Raw genomic sequence first — 12371 nt, forward strand, 5'->3', positions numbered from 1 at the left:
TTGTAAAATTGAGCAAGGCACATTTGTGTATGGTTGTAATTTTTTGTATTACGTAAAAGCGTGCACTGGTATGAAACCGTTTTATTAATACGTGCGATAAGACAGTTGGCCTCTTTTCCGGCCACTGATTGGTTCAAGGCTGTTGACGGATGATAAAAACGAAAAGAACCTTGATGATAAAATGGTTTATCTTTAATGTAATATTGTCGAGACTAAATTTCAGTAAGTTGTAAACAAATAATGAATCCTTTTTTATTAAGAGACAAAATAAATTAAAATTTGAAAAGAAAACTATCTAACATAATGTCGATTTAACTTAAATTTGAGCACTGTGGTAAGCACATAGTAGTGAATGTTATTTTAATATCAAATAATTTTGCTATTTGACTATATTCAATACATTTTTTAAGTTGTCCGTGTTCTTCAAAGCATTTTAAAAGTTGTAGACGTAAATGTAATTGGTATATTATGGAAAAAACATTGCAAGAACAAATGCAAACTTTCGACAAATATATATAAATACATATTTAACATAAAACGCTGAAATTCGGTTTTTTATCAATAAAACGACATTTAACGATATACTTACATAAACTTAAAGCTTACGGCAATCACTTGCAACGTAATTATCTTAGGAAATAATTGATACCTTCAAATTTTACCACAGCGGTCGGCAGCGTCCCATTAAGCGGGCATAGAAAATAGCTTCGCTCAGTCTCTGTCAGCACACGTACCCCGTAGGACAGCCGTCGTTACATACACATCGGTTATCTGCCCCGTGCAAATTTCTCACATAAATAAAAAACAAAATGTCATTGTATTCCGTGCCGACCGCTGATCTACAACATAATCCGGTTTATTAAGCTTTATTTACTTATCTGCTTAATTTTTAACTTTTGCAGTCCTAGCTTTAAACTTTTAAATTTTCGTCAATAAAAATGTCAGTTATTAGTTTAGGTTTAGTTGCTCGTTTTTCTGTCTATCTCGTCATTTCGTTTGGTTTAGTTTGGGTAATAAATATAACATACATATATATGTTTTATCCGTCATTAGCTGCTGTCTTGGGTTTGGAAATTTCACTTCAATAACAGTCTTTTGATTCTGGTTTGACACATTCCTGATTTCCTGAAAACTATAAATTTATGATTAAGTTGCCCTTTTGTGCCCATTCTCCATCGATTTTTGTAAGCTTGAACAGCGGTAATTTTTGGTTTCGCCCTGCAAATTCTGATGTTGCCTTTGAGACTGCCCCAAGTGTGCCTTGTACGTATAAAAGGACTGTAAGGGAACGTGCAAGAGCTCAACGATTTGCGTAAAGTCTACCACTGCAAAAATAAACAATTAATATTTGAGACGATACTTACAATTTACAAATTACCATCATCAGCAGTTATATGTCCGTGTCGGATAAGAAAATCAATAACCACAGGCGCTGAAGTTGTTTTAAAATCTGAAGTAAATACTCGGTCCATGCACTCCTTGGCTGGAAGCAGCTCGAAAGCCTGTACCTCTCCGTCAGCATTTTGCGGAACAAAGTCAACCGGTAGCTCTAAGTCGAAAACATATTCGGTATTGGGAAAAAGCCCTTGCCGGCTTTCAAAGTAAAATGAGACACATCCTGCGGACACCAAGCTCTTGACAAGATGAAAAGGAATTGATGCCTCCTCAGCTGCCTCCTTAATGGCTGTCTCCTTAATGCCAAGGCCTACAGAAAGTCCACCGCCTACCATATTGTCCCACTTTCCAGGCCATGTCTCTTTTGTATTGGATCGCTGCTGCAGCCAAATACATAATCCAAGCGTCGGATGTCTCACGTAACCGTTGATATCGACGCCATACTTGCGCACTCCAAAAAGCGGTGTTGCTGCTCGTTCCATTTTCAGTAGAGCCCTGTGTTCCGACTTTACTTCAAAGTACTCATCCCTCCATCCCTTTAAAGCAGGAAGTAATCCCTCGGAACGTAGGTTACGCAATACCTTTTCGAGTTGCTCAGTGCGCTCATTGTAATCACGGAATGCAGGATTCAGCTCAACAAACCCCTATTTTAAATAAAGTCATTTTCAATTTGAACTATTAGTTTCATTTTCAATTTGAATTATTAGTTTGGATTGGGTGTATGCGAAAACTCCCATTGCTATATTGCCCATGGTCATGGTCGTTGATTGACACAAAATAAAAATGGAAATTTGGTAAATAACACAAGGTAAATAAAAAAAATGTAAGTTGATATTTATTTTAAGCCAATAAAAACACAAATCAAAAATTGTTCGACAGCGTTTTGATGCAGGCTTATGAGCATTAAATGTTTCATCATATCTTTATTCAATATAAAGTTATGGATATCCATTGTATGGATGGTATCAAGTAATCTTTTCACCTCTTAAGCCGCACAGTCACACAAGAGAGTTCTGTAAAGAGAAAGTGCGGTCACGTTTTAAAACCGCTCCGGACACACGCCTGGAAATTGGAAATACTGGAAGGTTCCTTTTAAATTTTATATAAATGCCCTGCAGAGGATCGTGGGCACAGCAGACTTCCGTTAGCTTAGGATTGGTGCCAAATGTAAATGGAGGCACACCGATGGCTTCCATACGCCGCTTCAGAGCTTCTAGCGAGATCAGCAGAAAAAGGGTAGAGTGCGAGGGCAGCAGCCTAGCACTAGATGATGTCGGAAATATATAAAAATATCGATATTTTTCACATATATAAACAATGGCCGCGTTCAGCAGGACAAAACGATACCTGATCACTGATGGAGTTCATACGATAGTTCTGCTGAATGAACATGATTACTAATCATGGCGCAAAAATTCTTGCAGGTCCGTGAAAATAATACGGTACGTTTTCATGATACTTTGCTGTTGGCGTGTATCGATGAGTGAAACATCGATAAGAGTTAACAGAACGATTATTGAACACGAAAGGAAGTTAGCTTCGGCAAGCCGAAGTTAATTATTTAATTTAATTCAAAATTCCTAAAAATACTAAAAATGATGTTCCCAATAGTATAAGATAATATGGCAAAAAACACAGAATTTTCCCACCAATTTTCCTAACGTTACTATGGCAGCTATAAGATATAGTAATAAAATTAAATTCGAAATTCAGAGCTAATTAAAAAATGTTATTTCCAAACGTAGGAGGATATATGTTTAAAAACACCAAAGATTTAATTTAAAAACTATTTTTTTTCTGATTATTCCTTAATGAGCTATAAGATATAGTAGTCCGATCCGGCTGGTTCCGACTTATATACTACCTGCAAAAGAAAGAAAACTTTTGGGAAAGTTTCAGCCCGATAGCTTTAAAACTGGGAGACTAGTTTGCGTAGAAACAGACGGACAGACGGACATGGCTAGATCGTCTAGTCTAGTGATGCTGATCAACAATATATACATTTTATGGGGTTGGAAATGTATCCTTCACTGCGTTGCAAACTTCTGACTGAAATCATAATATCCTCTGCAAGGGTATAAAAACCATGAAAATAGTTAAATTCTTTACAACTGTTCTGTTCCTTTTAATTTTTAAGTAACCACGATTGCTGTGCGCAATGCAGTAGTTGGGATGGTACCCTATATTATTTTTACAAACGTAATTCTAGCATTTTTATGAAGTAATTGTCAAAAACTTACGCTATGAGCAACATATATAAAACATTTGAATTTCACAATGGAGATTTTTTTTAAATATTTTACATTTTCGTCGTCATTATGATTATAAGCGTTTAGCAGCACAAACTTGATCACTGAATACTGATCCCTCAGTAATAATTTATCATGTTGTTCTGCTTAACGCGGCCATGGCCTTCTGTCCGTATGAACGCTGAGATCTCGGAAACTATAAGAGCTAGAATGTTGCGATTGGGCATTCAGATTCTGCATGCTGATTTGTTGTATGTGGTGTGCAATCTCGATAGAATTTTCGAACTATTTATTATTTGCTTATAAATTTTTAATAAATGGTTCGCTTTCAGTAATTTTTAACACGTAGATGGGTACTTAATTTAAATTTAAATGGCTATTAATATGGCTATTGGCTTGGCACCCTGCTGAAATAAACTTACGCTAAGCAAGAAGCTCAAGAATCTACATGCCAAGTCTCAACTTTCTACCTTTCGTAGTCTTCGGACAGACAGACGGACGTGGCTAGGTCGATAGATAGGCTAGTGATCCTGAACAAGAATATATGTACCTTATTGGTACGGAAACGCTTCCGTCTACCTGTTACATACTTTCCAACGAAAGTATACACTTTTACTTTACGAGTAATAGGTATAATTGGTATTTCATGTCTGAAATTAATTTTGTTTTGCAGTTCATGGTTAAAATAAAATAAAATATTATAGTGTTTTATAATTGATAGCACGAGTTCTTAACAACAAATTCTATTATACTATGACCACTTGCGTTTTCTTGGGCTTATGAAAGACACAACTGTACAGAAAATAGTTAGCGACTATTTAATTTTTGTGTCGATAATTTTTGCGGTATTTTCAAATATTAAAATTATATTTTTTTTAAACAACAAGTATCATTGATACGATAGTTTTAAAATTTCCGACAATCAAAGCTGCAGAAAATGAGCAGACGCATGGGCTAGAACATCTGATCGACCAGAGCCTGTTGGCCAGGGAGCTAGGAAGCTAATGAAAGGTAATCGTTCTATTACCAACCAATCAAGGAAGCTAGGGTAGATGAAGGAGCTAGGGCAGGCTGTAAGACGCACGGCTAAGGGGAAGCTTCTTTCCCTCGTGAACAAGGTCTCCGAACTTAACACCGCGGAGCTACAAACCGACATTAAAGCTGTTCGTTGGCCGTGACAGTGCTGCTAGTGGTAAGGGATATGGTCTGGAGCTTGCGGGACATTAAACGGAAGCGAGATCTCGGAAACTATAAGAGCTACAATAATGAAAAAAAAAATTTTAACTGAAACGTATTGTTCTCATCAATACCTACCGATTGATCCAAAAAAAGTTTGCCACGCCCACTTTAACGCCCACAAACCGCCCACAAGCTTCAAAAAGTCGTAAATATGAACGAGAATATCTAGGAAACTATCAAAGATGGAGAAATGGGATCTCAGATTTAGATTCCGTAGCCTTGTACGCAGCGCAAGTTTGTTACGCAAATATGCCACGCCCACTCTAACGCCCACAAACCGCCCAAGCCTGTAGCGCCCACATGCTTTTCATGCTAGATTAAAAATTTTAACTGAAATGTATTGGTCTCGTCAATATCAATCGATTGATCCAAAAAAAAGTTTGCCACGCCCACTTTAACGCCAACAAACCGCACAAGCCTGTGGCGCCCACAATTTTCAGGCTAGATACAAAACTTCAACTGAAATTTGTTGGTCTCGTCAATGCTTATCGATTGATCCAAAAAAAAAGCTTAAATCTGTCTACCGCCCACATAGCCACATATTGAGATCACGGGTAGGTGGCGCATTTCAATCTCGCTTTGCTGCTTGCATATCTCCATTTCTCTTTGCTCCCATAAGCTGAGTAACGGGTATCTGATAGTCGAGGTTCTCGACTATAGCGTTCTTCCTTGTTTTTATTATACCCATTACTCGTAGAGTACTAGATTTGTCGGAAAGTATGTAACAGTTAGACAGTATATATATTCTTGATCAGGATCGACTAGATCTAGTCATGTCCGTCTTTCCGTCTGAACGCTGTGATCCTAGAAACTGTAAAAGCTGCAATACTGGAATTAAGCATGCAGATTCTAGAGATTCCTGCGCAGCGCAAGTTTGTTTCGTAAGTGTGCCTCGCCTACTCACGAACCGCTCACAAACGTTAAAAAATCGTTAATATAAATGCGAATATCTCGGATACTATCGAAGATAGAGAATTGGGATTTCAGATTTAGATTTCGTAGCCTTGTACGCAGTGCAAGTTTGTTACGCGAATATGTCAAGCCCACGCTAACGCCCACAAACAGCCATAACCTGTGGCACCCACAATTTGCAAGCTAGAAAAAAATGTTAACTAAAAAGTATTATCTTGTTAATACCTATCGATTAACCCAAAAAAGGTTGCCAAGGTGAGGCGCCCACAGTTTTCATGCTACAAAAAGTTTAACTGAAATGTATTTCTCTCCTCAATACATATCGATTAACCCTAAAAAGATTGTCACGCCCACTCTAACGCCCATAACGCTTAAATCTGTGTGCCGCCCACATAACCATATATTGAGATCGCGGGTATGTGGCGCATTACAATCTCTCTTTGCTGCTGGCATATCTCCATCTCCCATTGGTCCCTATAGCTGAGTAAGTATATGAAGAAATATTTTTCAATCTTTCTTTTGCCGGTGATAAAAATAGCTTTTCAATTTTTGGATTTGATTTTAAATTAAAATTGCTCAATTTATGACCCTCATTTTGAAAGTGCTGCACCGAAAAGTGAGCAGAGTCAGAGTCTTGGGCCAAGTCTAAGCGCTTTTTGTGGGTTTCCATTTATTGATTTATTGATGGCCAGCTTGCATATTTGTCTGTCAATTAGATATCGTCCTGGAAGTGAGCTTTGAGTTCTGGGCTTCCGTTTGCAATCCAGATCCCCAATCACTGGAACTTGTCCGCCTTTGAGCTTTGAGCATGCAAGAGGCTGGCCTGATCAAATGTTCAAATACATGTGCTCGTTTTATAATTGAGGATATTAATGACATTGTCCACTTAAAAAAAATTCGAGAGTAAACCTGTTGTTTTCGCCTTCAAAGCCCTACCCCCTTTAAACTACAATTAAACCAAAAAAAAAAGAAAAATCAAAAACTGTACGATCATTGGGAGAATTTATAGATTGAGAAAAGTGAATGATTTTGGTCTTTATTATTTGTGTTGAATGTAAATTTTTACACTTATAAAAACAAAATACAACAAATATTTTTGGTTCTTGAAAAAAATGCCCGTGGGAGTTATCGCATACCCCCTTTTGGATTCCACTCACCTGTTTGGTTTGCTCGCAGTCCCGGGTGCAAAATACTTCAGGATACTTTATGAGATGCTTTAGAACATCTGACTTGATGAGACCAACTTGTTGACCCTCAACTACAAATGGCCGAGTGTCACATTTATGAAAACCTATGTTTAAATAGGCAATTATTAATTAGATTATATTTTTAATCGGTAGGATAGTTTTTTAGACTTTTGTCCATAAAACCAAACATAAAACAAGGGAGAACGCTCTAGTCGAGTACCTCGACTATCAGATACCCGTTACTCAGCTAAAGGAACCAAAGGGAAATGAAGATATGCAAGCAGTAAAGCGAGATTGAAATGCGCCACCTACCCGCGATCTTAATGTATTGTTATGTGGGCGGTAGACATATTTAGGCGTTATGGCCGTTAGAGTGGGCGTAGCAAACTTTTTTTGGGGCCAATCGATAGGTATTGACGAGACTAATACATTTCCATTAACATTTTTTTCTGGCATGAAAATTGTGGGCGCCACAGGCTTAGACGGTTTGTGGGCGTTAGAGTGGGCGTGGCAACCTTTTTTTTTTTCAAATCAAATCAACATTTCAAATTTTTTTGAATCTAGCATACAAATTGTGGGCACCACAGATTTGGGAGGTTTGTGGGCGTTAAAGTGGGCGTGGCAAACTTTTTTGGGTCAATCGAGACTAATACATTTCAGTTAACATTTTTTTAGCAAGAAAATTTTGGGCGCCAGAGGTTTGGGCGGTTTGTGGGCGTTAAAGTGGGGGTGACATATTCGTGTAACAAACTTGCGCTGCGTACAAGGCTACGGAATCTCAATTTGGAATCCCTTTCCTTGATAGTGTCCGAGATATCCGCGTTCATATCTACGATTTTTTGAAGTTTGTTGACGGTTTGTGGGCGTTAAAGTGGGCGTGGCAAACTGATCAAGAATATTATATACTTCGGAAACGCTTCCTTCTACCTGTTACATACTTTCCGACGAATCTAGTATACCCTTATACTCTACGAGTAACGGGTATAAATATTTTAATATTACATATGTATATGTCGGAAAATTGGAGCCTTCTCCATGAAGGTTCGCATTAGTCGCTTGCCCGATTGCTTGTTGTTGCTCCATATTGAGTTCTGGCTGATGCAGCGAGTCTTCGTTGCCTTTGTTGCTCATAATAATTAACCTTTTAGCAGTCCTCAATTGTACACCACGTTATAGCTCAGGACGAAAAGAAAAAGGGAGCGACCAGACCCAGCAACGCAACGAAGCCACACAAAACCTCAGTTCGCAAACTGAGTCCCCATCATACCAGAACTGGTATGTACCAGTTTTACCCATGGTCACACCTTAAAGTATCATGCCTAACGAAAGACTGAACTACCTCCTCTCCGACACGGCCATCCTGACATATACACGTCCTCGTGTCTATAATAACATCTAAATTTCATTCCAATTTAGTATTTTTATTGAATGCTTCCGAAGAACTTAACCACATAATCTCAAATCCATATAATGTTCATTAACATAACTTAACTTCTATTTTTAACATGTAGGCTATTTTAACATATCTTTGTTATATTTTCTTATAAACCATTTTTTTTTTAGTTACATTTCCAAACAAGAGATCAATAAAACATCTTCAAATTATACATTAATCAGTTCAAATCGTTAATTCGTAAATCAAAATACATAACTAGACTTTTACTATCCAGCTTTTAAATTCTTCGCCACACATAGGCTTAACACATTTTCAAACAAATTAAATTGTCCATCGCCCAAAAACATGGCTTCACAAATTCATTAACCGCATTACTCGTCCATCGCCCATAACTTGGCTTCACGAATTCATTAAACACATTTGTAAAGAAACTCTCGTATATCGCCAACCACATGACTTCACGAATTCATCAAACACATTACTAAAATACATTACTAAAGCAACTTTCGTCCATCGCCAATCACATGGCTTCACGAACACTCTCTTTTTTTTCAACAGGTTTTTCCAACTGACTTTGTTCTTTGTAATATACATCAAGCTCTTTTGAAATTTGCACATCCGGTAACTTTCGCAAACTTTCGTGTGGGTACTAGTAACGCCTATTGTTCTGTGTAGACTTTAAAACGTATCGGTCTCCGTCCAATGCCTCGACCACCAAAAAGGGTCCTCTGAACTTTGGATATAATTTCGTTTGATGTCTCTCGCTGTTTTTAAGCAGCACAAAGTCACCCACACAGAACCTTGTTACTTTAGCCTTATTTTTATCAAATTTTGTCTTCTCATATCTAGCGGCCTCCTTCATGTTCTTAGTGGCCAACTCCCTTGATTTAATCTTGTCAATTTCATCTTCGGTATTACTAATAGGTATCAACCCCAGTGGTCGCCCAAATTTACCAATCAAAAGTTCTAAAGGACTACACTTAGTGCTACGATTAACTGTACAGTTAAGAGCTAACTGTACATCCCCCAGTGCATCCTGCCACGATCTAGAGCTTGTCTCAACAGCCGTCAACAGATTCTTCAGTGTACTCATGACCCTTTCAACTTGAACGTTGGCTCGACTTGCGCCCGTTCCAATTAGATGTAATTGTATTTTTTGGCTAGAACAAAATTGCACGAACTTTGTGCCCGTGAAGCTGCGCCCCTGCTCGGCAATTAAACGTGTTGGCACGCCAAAAATGGCAATCGAAGATTTCATTGCGTTTTTACAAGTATTAGCATCCAAGGAAAAGGTGTGAAATAGATAAAAGTATTTTGTAAAAGCTTCGATTTGTACAATAACATATTCTTTACGATCACTTTTTCCGCTTAATTTTCCCGATATATCTATGTGAACAGTGTGCCAAGGACTGCCTATTTTTGGAATTGGGTGTAATTCCATTTGAGGTTTTCCTGACGTACCCTTAGAAACTCTGCATGTAATGCAATTCTCCACAAATCGTCGAACATATTTTGCCATACCCGAAAACCAGTAATGATCGTACCTCTTATCCAGTGTTTTCTCCCAACCTAGATGCATGATAGACTCATGTACCTGATTTATAACTGACCAGCGAAAAGTACGAGGCACTACAGGTAAACAACGAGTTCTTGAATTCCTCTGAATCTTTCTATACAAAACATTTGATCTAGTTTCATAAGTGGCAAATAATGCCAATGGTAAATCGTCATTCCTCAACTTAGTTAAGATTTCAGATATCTCTGGATCCTTTTGTTGTTCCACTAGTATCCAGTTCTCCGATATTTATGTTAAGTCAATTCGTTTTTCTTCTATTTTATTTGGTACTGACTTATTTTTTGGACACAGGGTTCCTAGATAGAAAGTCCACGTGTGCCATACGTTTACCTTCTCTGTATTCAATTTCGAATTCAAATGTTTGTAGGAACTCCACCCAACGATAAATCCTAGGTGACAACTCGACTTTATTTCGAGAGGATTTGATTGAATTACAGTCAGTAACAAGGAAGAACGCAATAGTCGAGTACCTCGACTATCAAATACCCGTTACTCAGCTAAATGGAGATATGCAAGCAACAAAGCGAGACTAAAATGCGCCACCTACCGGCGGTAGACAGATTTAAGCGTTATGGGCGTTAGAGTGGGCTTGGCAATTTTTTTTTTGGATCAATCGATAGGTATTGACGAGACCAATACATTTCAGCTAAAATTTTTTATCTAGCTTGAAAATTGTGGGCGTCACAGGTTTGTGCGGTTTGTGGGCGTTAAAGTGGGCGCGGCAAACTTTTTTTTTTAGGTCAATCGATAGGTATTGATGAGAAAAATACATTTCAGCTAAAATTTGTGTTCTAGCATCAAAACTGTAGGAGCCACAGTTTTGGGCGGTTTGTGGGCGTTAGAGTGGTCGTGGCACTCTGCTGAAACAAACTTGCGCTGCGTAAGAAGCTCAGGAATCTGCACACCAAAACTCAATAGCCTAGCTCTTATAGTTTCCGAGATCTCAGCATTCATCCGGACAGACGGACATGGACTTATATACTCAATGGGGTCGGAAACGCTTCCTTCTGCCTGTTACATACTTTCCGACGAATCTAGTATACCCTTTTACTCTACGAGTAAACAAATCACGAGTTTTCTCCCATGCAGATAGTGACGGAAATGTTTTACAGCATTCAGGACAGCCAACGTTTCTAATTCATATGATGTATTTTTGGACGCACAGGGGCTAGTTTCTCTGCTAAAGTATTCAACCACATGGGGCTTAGAGTTTATGCGGTGCAAAAGGATGGCACCATACCCGATAGAGCTGGCGTCGGTATGCAGTTCTATCGGAAACTGAGGATCAAAAATAATCAAGACAGGCTTGTTTGTTAATACACTAATGATTTTACTGCGAATTTGTTCATGTTGTGTTTGCCAATCAAAACTATTCTTTTCAGATGTGAGAAAATATAAAGTCTTCATCAGTTGAGAACACCCCGGAATGAATTGACGAAAATATGACGCTAACCCAATGAATTGTCTTAGAGAAGCAACTGGCTTCGGAGGAGTCAACGCAACTAGTGATTCTATTTTGTTAGGATTTGGAAGTATCTCCCCCGCTTGTATCTCATAGCCAAGGTAGCGAACTGTAGTTTTCAAGAAAAAGCACTTTGAAATGTTATAAGAGAATCCTGCCTTCATCAAAACGTCTAATACGAGTTTCAAACGCTCATACGCTTCTTCCTTCGTTTCTGAAACAATTAATATATCGTCCATATAAACAGTTACAAACGAATGAGCAAGACTGCCGAGTATCTTTAATACAGCTCTCTGAAACACTGAAGGTGCGTTTTTTAATCCAAAAGGCATCGCAAGAAATTCGTACTGCCCATCAGGAGTAACAAAAGCAGTATATCCGATTGATTCAGGGTGCATTGAAATCTGGTAATACCCGCTAGCCATGTCAAGAGAAGTGAAATATTTAGCTCCCCTAAGTCTAGCTATTTGATCTGATATTAACGGTAATGGAAACTTATTAGCTACGGTATTTTTATTTAATTCTCTATAATCAACACATAGTCTTGCTGAGCCGATTTTTTTCTTTACTAATAATGCAGGACTTGCAAATGGTGAGTTACTAGGCCTGATAACTTTATATTCGATCAATTCTTTAATTTTAGGACGTACTAACTCCCGTTCGCTTGGACTAAACCTGTATGGTCGCCTGTGCACAGTCTTAGTCGATTCAATCAAACGAATACGCATTTCCCCAGTACTCACACGCGTTTGCTGAGTGCCTTCGATAAAAGCTTTAGAATGTTGCTTTAGCAATGATATTAACATTTCTTTTCATTTTCGACCATTTCACAAATGTTTACAACTTTATTTTGAACAATTTTAAAATTATCGTAGGAGACTTCTACTGAAAACCCTTGAGCCAATATTTCTCTGCCGATTACAATATTATTTTTCATACATTCGTCTGGTACTAT

General features: G+C 38.1%; 1 protein-coding gene across 7 annotated transcripts in view; it reads right to left on the reverse strand.

The window, feature by feature from the left end:
- Positions 1-815: 815 nt before the first annotated feature.
- The window catches only part of LOC139355046 (uncharacterized), a 118993-nt gene continuing 107437 nt past the window's right edge, over positions 816-12371 (reverse strand). For 3 of the 7 annotated variants that reach the window (XM_070999328.1, XM_070999329.1, XM_070999327.1), the window contains exons 2-4: positions 6953-7086; positions 1379-2039; positions 816-1325 (exon numbers count right to left, since the gene is read on the reverse strand). In XM_070999328.1, coding sequence (XP_070855429.1) covers positions 1147-1325; positions 1379-2039; positions 6953-7086 — 974 coding nt within the window. In that variant the 3' untranslated portion in view covers positions 816-1146. Of the gene's footprint in view, positions 1326-1378; positions 2071-6952; positions 7087-12371 lie in introns of those variants that run through there. The other 4 variants (XM_070999330.1, XM_070999331.1, XR_011605816.1 and 1 more) reach the window with 3 other exon arrangements.

Source organism: Drosophila suzukii, unplaced genomic scaffold (assembly GCF_043229965.1).
Source record: "Drosophila suzukii unplaced genomic scaffold, CBGP_Dsuzu_IsoJpt1.0 scf_7, whole genome shotgun sequence".
Classification (NCBI taxonomy): Eukaryota; Metazoa; Arthropoda; class Insecta; order Diptera; family Drosophilidae; genus Drosophila; species Drosophila suzukii.